This window comes from Myotis yumanensis, unplaced genomic scaffold, assembly GCF_028538775.1.
Source record: "Myotis yumanensis isolate MYYU_CA2020_CCGP unplaced genomic scaffold, mMyoYum1.0.hap1 SCAF_2, whole genome shotgun sequence".
Taxonomy (NCBI): Eukaryota; Metazoa; Chordata; class Mammalia; order Chiroptera; family Vespertilionidae; genus Myotis; species Myotis yumanensis.
The window spans coordinates 18260545-18282677 of record NW_027223753.1 but is presented as its reverse complement, the minus strand read 5'-3'; the positions used below and the strand labels follow the sequence as shown (position 1 = coordinate 18282677).

The window sequence follows — 22133 nt, the reverse complement described above, 5'->3', positions numbered from 1 at the left end:
GTGCTAAGAGCCTAGTTATGCCCTGGACCCTATACAGCAGCTCCCCAAATGATGTCCTTTCCTTCAGCATCAATTCATTATAACAGTGATGAGAAAAGAATGGATTCCCAGCTGAGGCCCGTCTGGGGTTTGCATGTTCTCTCCTTGTCTGTGTGGGGGTTTTCTGGATACTCTAGCTTCCTCCCACATTCTAAAGGTGTGCACGTGAGGTGAATTGACACGTCTAAATTATGAGAAAGAGAGAGAGAGAGAGAGAGAGAGAGAGAGAGAGAGAGGTGACCTGTGATGGTAGAACATCCTGTCCACCTTGCACCATGAGCTGCCTGGAGAGGCTGTGGCCACCTGTGATCCTGAACTAGAATAAGGGAGTCAGAAAATAATCTTACTTTTTTTTATTACTCTTTCTTAAATGTATGTATAGCTCAGATTGACTTTGATGTTTAATATTAGAAGCATTTGGGGTCTTTATTTAGAAACTAGAGGCCCAGTGCACGAAATTTGTGCATGGGTAGGGTCCCTAGTGGCTGCCAGCTGGGGCCTCCCTCCCCCCCACCCCACCCCCCTGGCTGTCTGCCACTGCCGCCAGCCTGGGCTTCCCTTCCCATGGTTGGTCGGCTGGTCCCACCCCCTGGTCAAACTCCTGGTCGAACTCCCGGTTGAGGGGACAATTTGCATATTAGGCTTTTATTATATAGGACAGTGTGATGTTTTTGTGGCCAGAAATATCCTGTAGGAACTTAACTCTTGCTTATATCAATTAGCCTATGTAAAATGGTTTTGTTATACATCATGTCACTTAAAGTTGCACTTTCCAAGAAACTAGAGATGAAGGGAGGACTTGCTGTACATTAACTCATCAAATCCTCACAGCCCCATGAAAGAAGTTTATTCTACAGATGAGGAAACTGAGGCACAGAAAGGGAAAGCCAAGATCTGACTCCAGCCACAACCACTACTTCTATTACAAGAGATATGAAATTGTAGGAGACAATAATTTCCTTCCCTCCCACTTCCTGAAGAGAGAGGAATGGGAATTCGGGGAAAATGAGATCTACTCTAGTTTGAGAGCCCTGTGATGCTCTAGAATTACACTGTCAATTTGGAGCTTTAAAATGCATCATGTTCAGTACATTTTATTTAAATATTTTTATTGATTTCAGAGAGGAAGGGGGAGGGAGAGAGAGATAGAAACATCAATGATGAGAGAGAATCATCGATTGGCTGCCTCCTGCAGGCCCCCTATCAGGGATTGAGCCCACCACCCGGGCATATGCCCCTGACTGGAATCGAACCCAGGACCCTTCAGTCTGCAGGCCGATGCTCCATCCACTGAGCCAAACCAGGTAGGGCTCCAGTACATTTTAAAATGTGAAGAGTTAGAGAGCGCCAGGTGGAACAAAAGTTCATGGAAAATTGCCCTTTTCCTTCAAGTCTTTCCGTTTGGTTTTAAGTCTTCAAAACCTCATCCCAGGGTTCTACAGCTCTTCTACTTCAATGATGTCTGGAATTCATCATTAAATTCCTGGAAACTGGACCCTGGAATTCCACTGACCCGAGTTCCGCTACCACTAACAAGCTCTGTGACTTAGGATGAGTGGCTGGACCTCTCTGAGCCTGACTTCTTGTCGAAAATAAGGGTAATAGCACGACTCCCACCATGTCCCCCCAGGAGTGCCATCAGACACGTTCGGTTAAGCCCCACGCTCCAGCTGCACACAACTTCTCAGGTTTGCCAAGCACTGGAACATCTCCCTGATTTTGCACACGCTGTTCCCTCTTCTTAGTGGCCAACTCCTAGTCATGCATCAAGGCCCTCTGACCCTTTCCCACCTCTTTCAGAATTGCTACAAATCTGTTTCTGTGCAAAGCTAGAAAAGGTAGTTCCCTGTGACACCCTCCCAGGGCTCCCTGTGGCTACACACATCACAGGCAGATGCAATCATCGCTTATGCTTTGTCTCCAGCACGGGCTCAAACTTTCTGAGGGCAGGGCAGTACTTGACTCATTTCCAAGTCCCAGTGCCCAGCGTGCTCACAGCCTGGCATGGCACACATCTCCATACAAATTTGCTTTCCCTTAAATGCACATGGTCTGGACCCAGCCCCTGCTGACCCCAGGACAAATGTATGTATGAGAAGTAGTAAAAGCGAGCCAGTCTGTTATAGCCACAGGAAACGGTAGTGGACAGACCTGGGGCAACCTTGAGCAGCCTGTTCTAGGGGGAATTAAAGGGGACACAGCGACTGCAAGGAAAAGAAACAGACTGGGTCCCAACATCACCCCCTTCAGGAGTCTTCCCTGGTTCCTAAATGGTCTGCTTCCCCTGACATCTCCCCAAGGCATTCACAGGAGGGGCCCCAGGGGATGAGGAGTGTCCAGGAGTGCCCCCACCTTGCTGATACCCACCCCCATTCAGACACAGAGACCCCATGGTCTCAGGCTCCATTTGAAGGGTGAAAGTGAGCAGGGATCCCAGACCTGGGTAACTTAGCAGAGGGTCTGAGTGCCGGGCACAGCCCCGCATCTTCCCGAGGCTCTAGGGGAGCCTCTCTCGGGAGAAGAACAGTCCCAGGTCTGCAGCTTCCGGGGACCTCGCCCTGAGAAGGGGGCTGTGCTTTGCCCACCAAGGGAATCCCTGCTCCTAATGTGCCCAAAGCCCACCCTGGTGCCTCAGCCCCCACCTTGCTGCATGCCAGTTCAGCCCCTGCTGAGTGACAGCCTCCCAGACAGGAAAGGCTTTTGTTCCAAGGAAATGGCTGTCAAAGGGAGAAGAGGTACATTGTTTCTTTTCTTTTTCCCCCCCTTTTCTTTTTCCGCTTGTGACAGACGTCAATTTCTTGCCATCTGTCCCCCAAAGGAAAGATGATTAAATGTTTTTACAAGGATGTCAGAACACTGCTTCAATAGGGAGCCAGGGTGCTTGACTGAGGCTGCGCATGTGTGAGGAAGGGGAAAGCCGGGGGCGGGGGGGAGATAAAGCAAGGGAAGGCCAGGGACCAAGGACAGACCCTGGTACTGGGGGAAGCAAAGATCTAGGCCTTAATAAAATGCCCAACAAATGAAATGAAATACTCTCTGCCTAGCTCTGGATGCACCCGCCTCTCAGCAGCTTGAAGGGGGCAGCGAGAGCAGGTGGGGGACCTGGGGGTCCAGGGAAAAGGCAGAGGGGAGCACGTACCGACAGGAGCACTGCAGTTATAAAAGCCTTTTCCCCCCAGTTCCTTCAGAGTCCGGTCCCCACGTGGGCCGTTCCAGCTTTCGGGGAACACTGGACACAGTGGGGCAGCCAGGTGTGGGGAGAAAGAGGAATTCTCGGAGCTTCTTCTCAGGAGCCCCGGGCCGGGAGCAGGGGGCAGGGCAGTCTGCGCTGGTGCTTCAGATGCCCACCCGGTCCCAGGGGCACTTACCCTCCACGGAGCTCTGACCCCCAGTCCCCTGTCCTGCAGTACCTGGGCCAGAAAAGCCAGGGTCCTGGGGAACCCCCAACGGCATCTGTCCACTGGCTTCAGGACCTAACCTCAAAGCCGAACCAGCAGCACCGCCGCCTCCACTTCCTGCCTCAGCCCAGCCACCACCACCCCTTGGCACTGAGACCAACCAGCAGCTTCGGTTTTGGAACGGAAGCCATGAAGCCTCCTTGCTCCTTCTGAGCCCCGTCAGGGACTCGGGCTGAGGAGTCAACCCCAACCCCGGCCCTGTTCCTCTACCCTATCCTGGAGCCACCCCGCTGGGGTGCGGCGCTGGGGACACTACCTCCATGCTGAGGCACCCTGCCCATCCCAAGGAAATGACTGTCAAGGAGCGAGAAGGTACGTTTTTTTCTCTCCCTCTCAATTTTTCTCTTCTTTTTATTTATAGAGAAGGCAAGTTGGGCCTGAACCTGGGCAAGCCCGGCCTTGAGCCCAATCTCCTGCTAGAACTCAGGGCTGGGCCACTCGCCCAAAGTTGAGGCCCCTGTCCCCTGCACACAGGCCCTATCTCTGAGGCCCAATCTTGAGCAGTAGCGACGCCTCCCAGCCCTGTCCTTGCGTTGGGTCCGAGAAGAGGCCCCTCCTCGCTACACAGAAGCCTGATCTTGCAGCTCAATTCTCAAGCCACTGTCCCCACCACTGCCCCATGCGTCCTGGCCGGGCATCTTCAGGGCTCTGTCCGCATCCTCACTGGCAAGCCCAGCTCAGGCTTGGAACGTGAAGCTCTCCCCGCGGTAGAGGCCCTATTTATCCACCCAGGTCTAGAGCCACAGGTCCTCCTCCCTAGGAGTCGGCAGCTCCTCCTCCACCCAGAGCCTTTGACCAGGCCCTCAGTCCAGAGGCACAGCCACCGCCCAGCCCTCTGCCCTGCCCCAGAGGTCCACCCACCGCAGGGGCCCCATCGCTGGGCCCCTGGCTCATCTCAAGCCCGGGTCTGTTTTTCCAAACAGAGGCCCCCTTTCTCCTCCTGCGGCGCCCTGGCCCCCACCCCCCTTAGCACTCGGGGTGACCGCCAGGTCACTCCGGAGGGGCGCGCGGTGGGCCAGCCGGGCCTGGTCAGGCAGCGGTGCCACCAGGACCCTCGGACGGGGTGCAGGCGGTGATCCTTTCGCGGACCGTAGCTTCCCGGGCGCGGTTGAAGCCGCCGGGCTCCTGGCGGCCGCAGGGCCAGTGGCAGAGCTGGCGGAAGCAGCGCTTGAAGTTCTCGTCCAGGAAGGCGTAGAGCAGGGGGTTGAGGCTGCTGTTGGCGTAGCCCAGCGCGATGCACAGGTGCAGCGCGGCCACCACGAGCGGGTCGCGCCGGTTGATGTCCACCAGCGTCCAGACGATGACGAAGATGTGGATGGGGGCCCAGCACACCACGAAGGCGCCCACCACCACCAGCACCATGCGCGTGATGCGCCGCAGGCTACGGTCCTTCTCCTTGGAGCCCGAGAGCACGCGCACACTGCGCAGGCGCAGCAGCATCAGGCTGTAGCACACGGTGATGATGAGGATGGGCACCACGAAGGCGAAGAGGAACACGCAGATCTTGGTCACCGTGTCCCAGTACCAGCTGGGGCTGGGGAACTGGAGCGTGCACACCACGGCTCCGTCTGCATCAAGGAAAGAAAGAAGAACAGGCAGGGTAAGGGGAAGGGGGGCCTCAGGGGCTCGGCCTGCCTGCGACCCTCCCTTCTCAACTTGGTCAGGTCCCACCGCCTCCTCCTGGCCTTTACTCGGGGTGATTCCTCTACCTGGACTCCCCTCCGTTGCACGTGGTGAACTCTTACTCGTCTTTCAAGACCCCAGCAGTATTGGCCCTAATACAGAAGGCCTTCCTATATTCTCTCCAAGTCCCTTTAGAAGCCCAACAAGAATGCTATAATTTAGCCTAAGCTCACTAAATGCCAGTTATCATGATAACTGAAAACAGCTTACACATTTCCAAAGTAGTTTCAGTGGGGACGATATTGCTAAACTGACATAGAGAGCGAGTTAAGAGCAGGACTCAGGTCCTATTAACTGTGTGGTGTGGCCTTCAGCAAACTATTCAAACCTCAAGAGCTTCCCTAAAGTGGGACTAACAACAGCACCTAAACCTCATAGGGCTGTTGTGAGGATTAAATGGGCCAAAGCATGTAAAGCACATAGCACAGTGGGGTCCCAGCCCTTGGTGCATTCACAGGGCAGATACACGGGGGTGTCCAAAGGGCGGGGCTAGGGCTGGGGAGGCAAATCTCAGTTTAATGGCAAAAACTTCCGACTGCCAGACTTGTCCAGAGATAAGAGGGGCACCCAGGAGGGCATGAGCTCCCTGTCCCTAGAGTGTGGGCTTGGGCTGGATGCACAGCTTATGGGATGTTATGAGATACCGATACAGGCTGAGGCTGGCCCAGGAGACTCCCAGGTCTTTTGGAATTCTGGAATTTGAGGAGCTACACAGTGGACTTGGAGCCTGGGAGTTGTGAGAAGGGGGCTGGGAATCCACAGATGGAATGGACCTGGGACATCAGGCTGGCAGGATCCACATGGATAACTGAGTCTCAGAACTTCATAGTACAGATGGAGGACAGGCCCAGAGAGGAGCAGCACTTGTCCAAGTGAACAGCACTTGTCAAGGTCACACAGCAAGTGGCATATAAGTGCTGATGGCACACCCTGGGGAAGTGGTGTGTGTGTGTGTGTGTGTGTGTGTGTGTGAGAGAGAGAGAGAGAGAGAGAGAGAGAGAGAAGGGGGGGAGTGAGGAGGCCCATCTGGCCCAGCCCCAGCAGGTCTGTAGTTAATGGCCCGTAAACTGAAGGCTGACAGTGAGGAATAGGGCCCAGCTGCTGAGTCAAGACCAATAAGCTCAGAGACTTGATAAGGGCTCTACCCTTGTGAGAGTCAGCGATGGCCAAGAAGCCTCCCACCAAGCCTGTTCCCCTCTCCCACCACAGCACTGGTGATCTGCAAACCCTCACTGCAGGGGCCAAAAGGAGCAGCAGATACAGGGCCAGGAGCCTTGGGTTTTAGGCCAAATTCCACCAAATGCCTGGCTGTGTGACCCTAATAAACCATGGAGATAGGAGTCTCTGCCTTGTCTATCTCATAGGCTTAATCATCTTAATTGCTGCTATTTATTGGGCCTTGGCAATGAGCCAATACTTGTCCTAAGTATTTTACACATACAACCTCATTTAGTCTTCTCAACACCCCATGATTTAGTGTGGCTCAGAGAGGTTAGTGACCAGTGACTTGGCACCCTGCTGAACTACTTTTCCCACTTCTTTACATCAAGTTGGAGTCATGTGACCAGCTATCACCAGGAAGAGATGGGCCATAACATTTAAAACTGGTTGTGCTTTCTCACCACTCCTTCTCCATATTCTTCTGCTGCCCAGACCCAGCAGTGGAGGATTCCAAAACCATCATGTGGAGCCTGGTCCCTGAACGATGTGCGGCACAGAGACCCTCCTCTTGCTCACATTGAACAGTAATGTGAGTAAGAAATAAACTTCTGCTGTGTTAAGCCATTGCACAGCTCCCCTGACTGATAGAGGCGGTTACTGTACTAATAATGACCATTTTCTCTGAGGAAACGCACCTGTCTGTCATTCTCTGAAGGCCAATCTCTAGGCGTTGCTTTGGTCATCTGAGCCAATGACTTCAAATTGGGGTGGAAGGGAATTGGGGATGGGACTGCAGACCTTGTGGCCTCCACTGCTCACGGATCAGTGACAGCCTCACCCCACTGGCCATCCATCTAGCTCCTTAAAGGTCAGTCATCCACACACTTCTGGCCAGCGGCTACATGCTCACAAACCAGCCATCCATAATCCCATTGATAATTTCCTTTGGCCAGCAATCCATATGACTACTGACTAGTCATTCATCCTCACCACACTCAACCATTCCCATTCCCGTTGGTTGACTATCCATATTCCCACTGGCCAGTCATCCACACTTTCATTGATCAGCAGTCCATATCTCTACCCTCGTAAGTGGCCTATAAACCCACAGAGGCCCATGTGCTGCCTCCTGTGGCCACTCACCCCGGGGACGGGTCACAGCCATGATCATGATAGGTACACCAACACCTGATGCCAGGACCCATATGCAGATGTTGATCAGCTTGGCCTTGGCGGGCGTGCGGAAGTCCAGCGCCTTGACAGGGTGGCAGACAGCAATATAGCGGTCAACACTCATCATGGTGAGTGTGAAGATGCTGGTGAACATATTATAGTAGTCGATGGAGAGCACAGCCTTGCAGAGAAGCTCCCCAAAAGGCCACGTTTCCATCAGGTACTTGGCGCTCTGGAAGGGCAGCGTGCTGGTGGCCAGTGCATCTGCCAAGGCCAGGTTGAAGATGTAGATGTTGGTGGCTGTCTTCATCTTCGTGTACCTTAAAAGGAAATGCACCTATAACTCTCCCAATGCACAGATTTACGTTTCACTTGAAACTCAGGGAGGCGAAATGACTGATCCAAGGTCACACAAAAGTCCGGGGCAGAGGAGGGACTAGAGAACCTGACCTGTCTGGTTCAGCATCATTCCTGTCCATTCTAACAGATGAAAGAGCATTTATCTGGCTTGGAGTAACTTTGGCAGAAGGTATTTTAGGAAAAACCCTTGTCTTTTAAAAATAAAACAGCTCCAGAGGGAAACAGGTCTAGGTTCGAATCCTGCCTCTACTGTTTGTCAGCTGAGTGCTTCTGGGCTAGTAACTTGAACTTTCTAAGTCTTAGTGTTCACAACTGTAAAAAGAGGGACAATATTTTTACCAATCTCATTAAGTTGTTATGAAATGTAATGAGAGGATATAGCACTTAGGCCAGAGCGCAAAGCATGATAAGTGCTTGGTATATGATAGATGTTATTATTCTTCAAGTACAAAGAACGGAGCTGGGGGCTAGACCAGAGTGACCTGACCCTCTACCACTGACCTGGCCTGTTGGGAATATGATTGGGCAGCTCTGATGGAGGGACTCTGCCGAGCAGAATGACTAGGACCTTAGGCCACCTGGCATGTCCTCCATGGGCTCCCAGTCCTTCCTACTGTCCTTTCCAGACTATCTTATTCCCATACAGCTGGACTCACCCAGCTGTAGGAAAGGGGAGCAGGGGACAGTGTCAGACCTCCAACACAGAGCACATGCCCAGGTGTCCAAGCCAAATGTCTGCAGCCAGGCCTGGTACCTGAAACTCTCCACCATCCATCCCTCCACGGTCCATGCTGCCACACAGCTGCTTGCACCACAGCTGGCCCCGGTTTGGCCAACATTTCCAGTCCTGGGCGGGGCACCAGGTACGCTGGAGGAGGCTCGTGCACTGAAAACAGTGCCAGTGCAAGGTGATCATGGAAACACACCAGTGCACCGAGGCAGGGGTAAGGACTGCCTTCATGTCCCTGGAATGATCCCAGAAACCCAAAGAAGAGCTGTCTGAGTGCCTCCTCAAATTTCAGAGCAGAAGAACTCTGAGAGGTGGAGGGGAGTGATTTTATGAACGTGCGGTCCAAGGACTTCCCTCACAATCATTGGAAGAACCCCAAGTAATGCAGATCCTGGGACCCCCACCCCAGACCTTGAGATCTTAATCTCTGGGAATCTTCATCTTTAACCAGAACCCCCTCCCCCAAGTGATTCTTATGGATCCTAAAGTTTAAGAAACACGATGTAGCCTATTGCCCATGTTGAGGAGAGATGGGGAAACTGAGCCAAGGTGAGGAGTGACAGTGGCAGAGCTAAGTCAAGAACTTAGACCTCCTGACTCCCGGACCAAGGCTTTCTCGCCACTCTACCCCAAGGGTGGAACCGCACTTCTGCCTCTACCCCTCTAGGCTGGACCGATGCATGCCCTCAAGGTGTTTGGAATGACTGAATGGATTCTACCGGCTAAGGCTCCATGATGTCACTGATTTATTTGGCTTTAAAAAAAAAAGATGCTGAGTCACTCATTGTCCTCCAGGGCCAGCATCTGTCCTACTCTCTTCCAAAATAGCCGTCACTTGCCCTGCAGCTGGAGAAGCAGAAAGTTTTGCTGGAAGACAGCAGAATTGCAAGTCTTGGAAAGTCTGTCTTCAGTGGGGTGCGGGATCACAGCTGTGTGGGAGGCAGTCTCAACCCCACAGCTGACTCGTCTAATTTTGCTTCTTTTACGCAGAACAATTAGAGGCTGTTCTTTGCCTGCTATTTTGATTTATGAAGGCTCCTTCAATTCCCGGGGGGTTGGGGGGGAGGTGTGAGATGCTGGGAAGTAGGTGATGAAGCTGCTGTAGCTGATCCAGGCAGGGCTGAGAGGCCGAGCGCTGTCAGCCAGCCAGAGCCCCCTCTCCTCACAGGCCTCCCCACCCCGCAGCTAACCAGCCCCCAGCCCTGTCCTGTTGGCCTCTTCTGACAAATCATGCCGCTCTGCCCTAGTTGGTTTGCTCAGTGGTTAGACCACCGGCCCTCGGCCTGAAGGGTTGCGGGTTCAACTCCCAGCCAAGGGCACGATCCCCACTGCTGGTTGGGAGTGTGCAGGAGCCAACCAATCGACGTGTCTCTCACACATTGATGTTTCTCTCTCTCTCTGTTTCTCCCCACCCTCCCTTCCACTTTCTCTAAAATTCAGTGGAAAAAATATCCTTGGATAAGGATTAACCAAAAAAATAAATAAATAATCATTCCGCTCTCCTGCGCTCAAGGCCAATTCCACAAACTGGCCCCAGCCACCTCTTAGGCCTCAGCTCCCAGAACCTTCCTTTGATGGCTGCCCCCCCCACCCCTCACTTCTTCCCTGTTCCTTGGACACATCCAGCCCACTTCCACCTCAGGGCCTCTGGACTGCTGCTCACTCTTCCTAGAAGCCTTGAGTCCCCAATTGTGCATGGCTTGCTCCTTCACTTAACTCAGGACTCTATTCAAATATCGCCTCCTCAGAGAGGCTGCCCTGACCTCCCTATCCCTACCATCGCTCTCTCGCTCCTAACACTGCTTCATTTTCTTTATCTCACGAACTACCGCCTGACTTAATATTTATCTTCTTTTCTGTCCATTTGACTCTCTCGCCCACATAAACTCCCCGAAGACAGGCCTTTTGTCCATTTTGTTCCCTGCTGTATTACCGGCCCTACCAACAGTGCCCGGTAAATAGCAAGCTTTCAATAGGCATCTGTTGTATAGGCCAGGTCTCACCAGCTCTCACAGGGACCACCACAGCAGCCTCTCCGCCCCTCAAGCCATCATCCACATAAGCCGGGGTGCTCACAATAACAGGCAGATTTGCTCAGGACACTCTTCTGCTTACAGTCCTCCTGTGGCTCCCCATTGCCATCTGGATAAAAGCCGAACCCCTCAGACGGGCTTTCCATCTGCGCGGGCTCCTTTCCCACAGTGCCTTCCGCGCCCAGACACTCCATCTCGCATCCCCTCCCCGCTAAGAGACAGCCTCTATAATGGTTTGGCGGGCCTCCTTCCAAACCACATATATGCATATAGCTTTTTATAAAATTTTATTTCTGCCAGTGTAATCCAATGACATCATATAAAAAGTCACATAGCACCATAATGAAATTAGGTGCCCCTCTGCCCTCCCCTTCCCCATGCCTCTGGCCTGCTCGCCAGAGCCACCACTTTTCACGTTTTTAGTTATTCTTCTAATCATTAACTCCATCATTCTCAACAACATGTTTAAATGGTGGTTTCCTGATGTAGCCATGTTAGACAGTAGCTGAAGTTTGTATTCGGTCGAGCCAGGCTAGGCAGCCGTGACAAACAATCCCAAAGTCTCAATGGCTTAACACAACCAAGGTCTCTCTCTCACCCCTGCAGAGTGCTGTCAGTGCTTCCAGGACTATATGCCACAACATAATCCCAGCCTGCTGTAATCTCGCGGCTCTGCCTGAGGCCTCCTTGATCACCGGAGGGAGGGAGAAGAGACAGCTGCAGGGCCATCTAGGCCCTGGTCTAGCTGCAGCATAGCACTTCCACCTGCAGCCCACGGACTAGAACTAGTCCTGTGGCCCCAGCCAACAGCAAGGGGCTGAGAAGTGCAGTCTTTTATGTGCCCAGAAGCAGGGAGAATCAGGTATTACGGAACACCCACAATGACCTCCCCAACTCCCTATTATGGCGGGAGAGGATTCACTCTCTTACACTACCCAACGCCACCGCCCCTCCCCATTCTTCCAATATAGTTTTACCACAGTTTTTAAAATTTAAGTTAAACCGATATTCAAAGTTTATACTCTTTTTTTGTGGGTTTTATATTCTTGTTTTTCCTTTTTTTAAAAAAATATATTTTATTGATTTTTTACAGAGAGGAAGGGAGAGGGAGAGAGAGTTAGAAACACGGATGAGAGAGAAACATCCATCAGCTGCCTCCTGCACACTCCCTACTGGGGATGTGCCCGCAGCCAAGGTACATGACCTTGACCGGAATCGAACCTGGGACCATTCAGTCCACAGGCTGAAGATCTATCCACTGAGCCAAACCGGTTAGGGCGTGGGGTTTATATTCTTATGACTTTGTCGATATTGTCCACTGCTGAGCCAAATGGTATGCTATAATCACATTTATTTTCTACTACAGATTTTTGTTTTTCCTGGAATTAATAATTGCTTTTTTTTCCCCATTTGTGCACATATTGCTAAATCTCCTCAAACATTCCAGCAGACCCATAAAATGCCTTTCCCATGTAGTCACATAATACACCAGTTCCTTTTCCTAGTAATCTATCTCCTGGAGTCACTCTCCTTCCCTTTCTTTTTTAAATCCTCACCAGAGGCTATGTTTCCATTGATTTTTGGAGAGAGGGGAAAAGAGAGGGAAACACAGAGAGAATGCCCTTGACCGGAATCGAACCCGGGACCCTGGGGTCCGCAGGTTGACGCTCTACCCACTGAGCCAAAGCGGCTAGGGCCCTCCTCCCCTTTCACTCTGCGGGTGGTTTCTTTCCAGACCAGCTGCACGCCTGTGCTCCTGCGTTAGCGCACCTGCTTTCTGGCTTACACGTCTGTTCTATCTTGGTTTATGCCCTCGTGTTGGTGCAGCACATCCTTTAGTCCCTTCCTAAGAAAGGACACATAGAAAATAACATTTTTACACTCTTCCATGTCTGACAATGCCTTCCTTCTATCCTCACTTCCGATTTCTCTGACTGTGTAAGGATGAGTAGGTTGAAAATCATTTTTCCATCAGAATTTTGAAGGCCTGGCTTCCTCATCTTCTAACTTCCCTGTTGCCCCTGAAGTATCTGAATCATTCCGACTCCTGGTGATTTGTCAGCTGCCCTCCCCGGCCAAGAAACTTTTAGTATTGTCTCTTTATCCCTAGTATTCTGAGGTTCGTGGTGATGTACTTTGGGCGGTTCTTTTTCATTTTATTGGGCCTCTCAGTCTGCAGATTCATGTCCTTTGATTTGAAATGTCCTTATAGTTATTGGGTCATTTCCACCTCTGCTTTGTCTGGACAATCCGTTAGTCAGACATCGAGCCTCCTGGATTGATCTCAAATGTTCTTACTTTCATCTCTTTGTCTTTGGGGGACATTTCCTTTTCATTATCTCTCAACCTTTTTATTGACTTTTTTTAAAAAGTTATGGCTCTTGTGTTTTGTTTTTTCAGTGCCCTTTCTTCTTATTCCTTTTTATAACATCTCATTTCATGGATACAATATCCTCTCTGACCTCTCTAAGGATATAATAGTTTTTTGTATTTTCTTCTGCTCTCTGCATTGTCTTTTTGCTTCGAACATTTTTGTTTAATTGTCTGTATTGGCCTTTCTCTTCTATTCTGGAGACGGCCTTCACCTATCTGGTAATATGTGACTAAAGGTGGATCTTTCCATGAAGCACTAAACTAATTGACAGGGGTGTGTGTGTGCGCGCACACACACTCGTGTCAGCACAGGGCCCTGTCGGGGGACTGAGAAAGATCTGGCTTTACACTGGGGGACAGCTAAATATCAGTTCTCTTCTCTGAGGCTTTCAGAAAAGAATCCTCCCATCTCCTGCTGGCAACACACATCTGGCTGTAGGGATTCTGGTAGCAGAGACAGCGACCACCTTGGGATCCCTCCATTTTCCATTCGGTATCTCACTCTGACCCTTCCTGCATCTGCTGGCCCTGAGCTCGGAGTTTCTCCAGGTTAACTTCTCGAGGGAAAAAATCTTGACTTCCTGCAAAATAGGGGTAGTCACCTGGTTGGGCAGGGCCTAAGAGTGAGAGGCCTAAATGTCTCACTGCTTCCTCTATGGAGACTCAACCCCCTGCCTGTTTTCATTCCCACACCCCACCCCTGCTCAGCCTGGTACTCCTCTTCCAAAGAGGTGTTGACATCTCTTAAGAGACATAAGCTGAGACATAAAAGGTAAAGTGACTTGCCCAAGTCACATGGGCAAGTGAGTGGCAGAGCTGGTATTTAGTTGAGGCATTCTAGTGCCAACACACCTGGTAATGACTTGGCTCTACTGCCCCTCAGTGCGTGTTACCTTCCTTCCTCCCCCACCTCCCACAGTTGGTGAAAAAGTCAAGGGATGTGAGCTTATGCTAAAGGTCTTTACTCCTCCAATAGGCATTAGCAAGCACCTCTTAAGTGCCCGGCACTGAGTAGGGGACATAGGAGAGAAGGTGATAGTCTGGCTCCTTGAAATGTATGGTCGTAGGGAGCAGGCAGACATTGAACAAATCACTGTATTAATTAGTGCACAGTTACCCACTATTACCGCTCTACCACGAAGGACAAGAGAAGGGTATAGTGATGGACATTACCAGTGGGAGCACGAGGGGGTTCGTGGGAGGAACCTGGCATAGACTGCAAGGTCACCGATGGCTGCTCTGAGGAGATGTGCAATGAACTGAACTGTGTCCCCCACATTCCCGTCGGAGCCCTGCCCATGTGACGGTGTTTGGAGATCGGGCCTGGGGAGAGCCTTAGGGTTACATGAAGTCATGATGGCACTAGTGCCCATTTCAGAAGAGACACCTGTTTTAGGGGCACTAATATCTCTCTCTTTCTCCCCTTCCCCCCCTCCCCCAATCTTCCAGTCACTCCCTCTCTCCTTGTCATGCGAAGCTAGGAAGGGAGCTCTCTGGCACCTTGATCTTGGAACTTCGCCTCCAGAACTATGAGAAAATAAGCTTCTGTTGCTTAAGCCACCCAGTTTGTGGTGTTTTGTTATGGAAGTTCGAGCTGAGATGAAATGCCATCTCTGCCAGGTTGGAAAGAATGAGGAGTCAGTCCTGTGAAGGTGAAGGGCGAGGTTGTTTCGGACGGAAAGAACAACATGTACAAAGACCCTGTGGCAGGAAAGAGCCTGGTGAGTTGTAGGCATCGTCATAAATCAAGTGCAACTAAAGGGGAGTGAGCCAGAGAGGAAACAGCAGGAGAGGCAGCAGCCGTCCGCTGCTGAGCTGTCAGTCATGCGGAACCTTCGGGCCAGAACAAAAAGTGTGGATTTTATCCTGAGTGCAAGGGGTTGGGTGGAGTCATCAGAGATTTTAAGCAGAGGAGTGATCTGGTCTGATCTATGTGTGCGTCTTTAAAAATCACTCTGACTACTGCGTGGAGGCTAGATGGAGGCAGAGCAAGAAGGGGCAAGAGACTGAACTTTCTAGAAAAATAAAGTGCTTATTGCCCCACCCCCAAAATCCTACATTGGTTTCTAATTTTTTTCCCTTTTTCAAAAAGTTGTGGATATGACATTGAGCTCCTACTTTAATACCATATTAAAAATGAACTGAAAATGGATGAAAGAGCTGAAACGATAAAACTCTTAGAAGAAAATATGGGAAAAGCTTCATGACACTGGATTTGACAGTGGTTACTTGGATATGATACCAAAAGAATAGGCAACAAAAAATAAAATAGATAAATTGGGCTACATCAAAATTAAAAACTTTTGTGTACCAAAGGACACTACCAACAGAGTAAAAAGGCCACCCACAGACGGAAGAAAATACTTGCAAATCACATATCTGATAAGGGAATTAATATCCAAAGTATATAAAGGACTCCTACAACTCAAAAAACAAACAACAACAAAACCACAACCCAACCCGTGTGGCTCAGTGGTTGAGCACTGACCCAGGAACCAAGAAGTCACGGGTTCGATTCCCTGTCAGTGCACATGCCAGGTTTCGGGCTCGATCCCAGGAGGGGGCATGCAGGAGGCAGCCCGGTGATGAAGTTCCTCTCTCATCAATGTTTCTATCTCTCTATCCCTCTCCCTCCCTCTCTCTCTAAAAATCTATTTTTAAAAATATTTTTTAGAAACACAGATTTTTTTAAAAGGGCAAAAGACTTAAATAGGCACAACTCTGAAGATATATAAATGACCAATAGGCACCTGTAAAGATGCTGAACATCATTAATCATTAGGGAAATGTAAATCAAAATCACAATGAAATAGTACTTCATACCTAGCAGGATGGCTACTATTAAAAAAAGACAGAAAATAAATACTGGCAAGGATGTGGAGAAACTGAAACCCTTGTGCTCTGCTGGTAGGAATGTAAAGTGGTACAGATGCTGTGGAAAACAGTACAGCAATAGCGCAAAAAACTAAAATAATTGCCATATGATCCAGCAATTCCACTTCTGGGTATTTAACCAGAAGATGTAAAAGTAGGATCTCATATACATACACCCCATGTTCATAGCAGCATTATTCACAACAGCCAAACGCTGGGAGCAATCCAAGTGTCCATGGATGGATGAGTGGATAAACAAGATGTGGTACAGCCAATGGAATACTATTCAGCCTTAAAAAGGAAGGGAATTCTGACACATGCTTTGCCTTGGATACACCTTAAGGACATTGTGCCAAGTGAAATAAGCCAGTCACAAAAAGACAATACGACATGAGGTACATAGAGTAGTCAGATTCATAGAGGCAGAAAGTAGAATGGCAGTTTCTGGGATCTGGGGGAGGGGGCTATGGGGACTTATTATTTAACTAGAGGCCCGATGCACGAAATTCATGCAAGAGTAGGTCTTCCTTCCCCCGGCTGCCGGCACTGGTTTCCCTCCGGCCACCCAGGACCCAGGCTTCCCTCGCAGGCCCGGCTTCCTCCTGAAGGTCGTCTGGAAGGACATCCAGTCTAATTAGCATATTACACTTTTATTAGTATAGATTAGAACAGAGCTTCAGTTTGCAAAGATGAGAAGAGTTCTGAAGACGAATAGTGGTGACAGCTGTACAACAATGTTAATGCACTTAACGTCAATGAACTGTGCACTTAATGGTTAAGATGGTAACTTTTATGTTCTGTGTATTTTACCACAATAAAGAAAAAAGGTTGTGGGTAATCAAGAGCTGTTGCTGTCTATTTTCTGAGCTGGAGAATGCGGTGAGGGAGTCCTTCAGAGCCTTTCAGATTTGGCTCCTCAACAGACAGCTGTGTGATCTTGGATAAATTATTTCACCTCTCTAAACCTGTTTTCTTGTTGGTAATTTCAGTGTAATCATGCTTTTTAGGAGCCAAAGCGTGTGAAAATGTCTAGCTTACTCGCCAGCATGTAGACAAGAACTGGCAGCCTTTCTTGTTTGTTTGTTTTTCCTTCTGATATTTTTCTGCTTTTTTCTCATGAGGTTCAATCCTCACCATTGGACCCAACCCCAGAGGTGAGGTAAGCTCTGGCTGAACCTCTGTTGACTCTGAGATGCATTGGGAAACCCTTTGCTTTCTCTCTAAGTCAAATCCCCATTAGCTCACCTTGAATTACGCAGCTGCTAGGGAATTTGCTCCCAAACATCACAGTCCTCGGCGAGGCTCCATCATACAAGTTCCGGAGCTCTAAACCCCTCCTGTCTTCTGTCAAACAGCCCACTGTCAGGGGAGATCACCACCACCTCTACTGACTTCCCTTCCATTTGAAGGAGACGGGGTGTGAAGCTCTGAAGAGCTGGGCTTCTCGGATGACAAGCAAGCTCCTTGTAAGAATTTTCTCCCCTAGGCACCCCCAGGGCAGTTGGTTAGACTGGCTGACGTCTTAGTGCCTGGCGCCCAGAAGAAGGCTAACGCATTCCCTCCTGCGTGCAGGCCTCCATGGAACTGGTCCGACAGCTTTGTGTGGGTTGTTTGTTTCCTTTAAGCAATACTCTCTGGCTGCCTTTGCTTCCATGCGCCAGGCACTATGCCTAAAGCAGCAAATGCATGATTTCACCTCATCCTCACTGCAACCCTGAGTGTTAATGCCATGCTCGTTCTACAGATGAGTCAAGTTAGATGGCGCTCCCAAAGACACAAACATGGCTAGGAGGCGACAGTGACAGGAGGCAAACTTCGAACTGGTTTCCAGAACCCACACTCATAACCCCTCGGGTCTGTGCTTTGCTGTTCACTGTCTCCCTGGCACCTGCACTACCTTATCAAACATTGGCCACGGCCAGGGCCCCAATCCGGAGGCCAGGACCGAATGGAGTGCACTGGTCCAGAGGTGGGCTGGCTCTACAGCATTCGTCTGGTTTTCACACATTCCTCAACCCTGCTATGTCCCGGGCTTTGGAGACAATCTGCTCACAATCCAGGTGGGGTCAGGGAGAGACAGACCAATAAACATCAGAACAATGTCACAGGCACAATGACGGGGCCCAATGGGGAGTTACTACTTACAGGGCAAGGAGCGGAGGTCAATGCAGCACAAAATATCCCCCTCTGGTTACGAGGGGCAGTAGCCAGCATTTATGAACCACTATGTGCAAGGTCTGCTCAGGCATGGTTTGATGCACTCCTTACACCTGTGTTTGTTTTGTTTTGTGTTTTAATAGAAAATAAACATTTGTTGGACATTGACTACGTAGCAGGCACTGGAAAAGCGTTCTGTGTCATTCAATCCTCACAGAACCCCCTACAGAGTAGACAGTACTCATTATTCCCAATTCACACAGAACTCGCCCAAGGTTGCACAGTCAGAAAGAGGCTGAGCAGATTCAAACCCAGAGCTCTTCCCTGAAACCCCAGTGTCTGCCTTGGACTTCGGTTTCCGCTTCTCTCTTATGAATCCAGAGTACTCTGTGTGCCCCCCACACATTCTCTTGAACAGTTAAAGCATACGTTCCCCAGAACGTGTCACCACTATGTGCCTAGAACTTACAGCAGCCCTTAGCACAAAGCAGGGGTCAAACACATTTGGTGAATGAATGAATGTTGATGACTCAGTCTTCCAAACTAGACTGGGACATCCTCAGGCAAAACCCGGGTCCCCTTCATGCTGTCCACAGGGGACAGCGTCTCCTGGAGGACTCCCTGTGGGCAGAGGAGTCTCAGTGTCCTGACCCTTGAAAGTATCCAGTCACGGAGTGAAGAGCTCAGATTGGGACAGCCCTTCCCCACTCGCTACCTCTCTCCTTCATTCCTTCTTCGATTCCTTCCTTCTAACCTGGACCAATCAAGTCCCCTGAAGGACACCTGGGCCTCACCCTGTTTGCCCTGAAGCTGAAGTGACTCAGCTCTGCGGCAGCAAAAGGGAAATACTGTCAGATCATTTATCCAAGTAGCTCCTTTGTTTTCAAGCAAACTGAGGGGAATGTTTTTTCTATTTATACACAAAGCCCCATGTGGGTCAAAGTCAGGGCAAGAGACCTAAAAACCAAAACAATAACAGTAACAGCAACAAGGTAAGAGCACCAACCCACAGTCTGATCCACCTTGTGGTACCAGAGGAACCAAATCGAAGAAAATAGCTTCAGCCTCGATCAAAACTCACTTGGTCCCAAACAGCGTGGATTGCTGGAGTATTTAGAATTAATTTTATTCCCAGATGCTTTTGGGAGCTCAAAAATAACAGCTGCTCACTATAAAATGTTCAAACAATACAGAATGATTTAATAAAGAAAGCTTTAAAAACATTATTACTATTACAGACCATCATTACAGATAGCATGCAACACACATACCCTGTTTTATATCATTGGGATCTTGCTCTAATACTGTTATGTAACCTGTTTCTCTCAAAACTATGCTGTGACCATCTTTCTATAACCATAAATACAAAATATTTTTAACTACATTCTTTTTTAAAATATATTTTTATTGATTTTAGAGAGGAAGGGAGAGGGAGTGAGAAACAGAAACATCATTGATGAAAGAGAATCACCGACTGGCTGCCTCCTGCACACCCCCAACTGGGGATCAAGCCCACAACCCAGGCATGTGCCCTTGACTGGAATTGAACCCGGGACCTTTCAGTCTGCAGGCTGACGCTCTATCCACTGAACCAAACCAGCCAGGGCACCATACATATAAATTAATAAAGATTTTGGTGACCAAACTGATTGTTATTCTAGTCCAGAGGTCAACCAACTTCTTTCTGAGGAGTCAGAGAGTAAATATTTTAGGCTTTGTAGGCCATATAACGTCTCTGTTGCATATTCTTTTTTATTTTATTTTATTTAACAACCCTTTAAGATGATAAAAGTCATTTTTAGCTCAAGAACAGACTTCAGGCTGGATCTAGTCTCACTTAGAGATACTAAACCTCCCAAATAAAGTTACTTAATACATCCCCTGTCGAAAGACACACAGGCTGTTTCATCTCTTTTTGTTATTATAGACTAGAGGCCTGGTGCACGAAATTCGTGCGGGGGGGGGGGGGGGGGGGCGGGGGGGTGTCCCTCAGCCCAGCCTGCACCCTTTCCAATCTGGGACCTCTTGAGGGATGTCCGACTGCCTGTTTAGGCCTGATCCCAGAATTGAACCCGGTGGGATTGGGCCTAAACGGGCAGTCGGACATTCCTCTCACAATCCAGGACTGCTGGCTCCCAACCGCTCGCCTGCCTGCCTGATTGCCCCTAACAGCTTCTGCCTGCCAGCCTGATCACCCCCTAACTGCCCTCCCTTGCCAGCCTGGTTGCCCCCAACTGCCCTCCCCTGCAGACCTGGTCACCCCCAACTGCCCTCCCCTGCAGGCCTGGTCCCCCCCCCCCCCCCCGCAATTGCCCTCCCCTTCAGGCCTGGTCCCCTCCAACTGCCCTCCCCTGCAGGCCTGATCACCCCCAACTGCCCTCCCCTGCCGGCCATTTTTGACCACATGGGGGCGGCCATCTTGTGTGTTGGAGTGATGATCAATTTGCATATTACCTCTTTATTATATAGGATAAGGCTGTGATACACATCTTCGTGCACCCAGCTATCTGATGGTCTCCTAGAGAAAGAAATCCTAGAATCTGAGCTAGAAGGAAACTTCACAGAGAGGGCATTCCCTCTACAGCCCTCCAGGCACATGGCATCGCAGTCTCTACTTGAGTGTGTTGGAGACAGCAAAGCCCCCACCTGCAGGCACAACCCATCCCGTTGTTGGCACAACTCACAGGGTAGGCAAGTTCTTTCTTTTCTCTTTCTCTTTTTTTTGGGGGGCGGGGAGGGCAGGTGGATAGGGGATGGGGCAGGGCTAAAGACTGGCTCCCTCTTACCTGGCACTATTTTTCCTGGTTCTGCCCATGGAATCACAGAAACTAAACCTAACCCTCCTCCTTCCCACATGGTGGAAAGTGGAGATAGTAATAGTACACATCTCATCCAGCTTTGGGGAGACCTGAGTTAACACAAGGAAGTGCTCGGTACGTGTCAGCTGTTACGGCTGGTTGGTCAGCGGCCTTCTCAGCGCGGTGTGGCCATTCTTGGAGGCCCCATCTTGGTTTGCCCTCATGTGTTCATTAATGAGATTATCTGAGTGAAGAAGACACCTCTTCTGAGGTGAATGGAGGGCCCGAGACAATGCAGGGAAATCACGTCATGGGCACAGATGGTGCTCGGGCCTGGCTTCTCCCATCTCTCCAGGCAAGTAAACGAGGCCAAATCCCTTTTCTGTGGGATCTGCAATTCCAATCCACATGGCCATACGCCCCAGCCAGCACAGATGGCTCCTGAGGACAGGTTCCCAGGTCTCTGCCCGTGGCTGGCTCCTCCACCCATTACCAGATGCGGTCTTCACGTCTGTCCTACCGAACCGGCATCACTGCTGGCAGTACGTCAGCTGAAGCGGCACCCCCTGTCACACAGGCCCCCCAGATCGGCCTCCCCAAGTCACAACGTTTTCAGCTCCTCCTACTTTTAAAGCACTCCAGAAATTCCCCGTTCCCTGCACCTCCCTGTCAGGGGCCAGGCACTCAGCAGATACTGTCACCACCAAGGCTTCCATAACTGAAAGTGGCCCTGAGGCCGTCCAAGCCACGAGGTGCTCGTGCAAAGAAAACCTAGCAAATGCATCGTGGGCTCAATGCAAAGGGGAGACGCCGATGATGATGAAGACTCAGAGGACAGTGAAATGGACATGGCAGATGAGAGCATTGCTCTCTCTCCAGCTAAACCTAGTCGCAGGTCCGGAAACCTGAGCCCCCGGAAGAGAGTGACAATGATTCTGACTTCCTTGCCAAGGGACCCACGCAGATGAAAACCCTCAGATTTGTAGCCTCCTATGTGTTACTCCATGAAGCTTAAACCAGAGCAAACTCCAAAGATGATTTTTTTTTTTTTTGCCTTATCTCCTTGAAGTGGGAAATGTGTGAGCTTAGTGATTCACATCCACAGGACAAAAACTTGAGGAAAAATAAGTTTCTACGTAAGTTTTGATTATTGTTGTCGTCGCATACGTCCTCTAAGAGTCGGTGGGACAAACCTGGGGCTGGCACTGCGCACAAGGACTCGTTTTAGGAATCAGCGTCAGACTAGTAGTCACTTGTACCATTTAGAGGCTTTTAATTCTAGCTTTTATTTCAT

General features: G+C 50.0%; 1 protein-coding gene across 1 annotated transcript in view; it reads right to left on the bottom strand.

Annotated features, from left to right (window-relative positions):
* Positions 1 to 580: 580 nt before the first annotated feature.
* Positions 581 to 22133, bottom strand: part of OPRD1 (opioid receptor delta 1) — a 37395-nt gene continuing 15842 nt past the window's right edge. Inside the window, exons 2-3 of the mRNA XM_070403210.1 lie at positions 7485 to 7834; positions 581 to 5065 (exon numbers count right to left, since the gene is read on the bottom strand). Coding sequence (XP_070259311.1) covers positions 4527 to 5065; positions 7485 to 7834 — 889 coding nt within the window. The 3' untranslated portion in view covers positions 581 to 4526. The remainder of the gene's footprint in view (positions 5066 to 7484; positions 7835 to 22133) is intronic.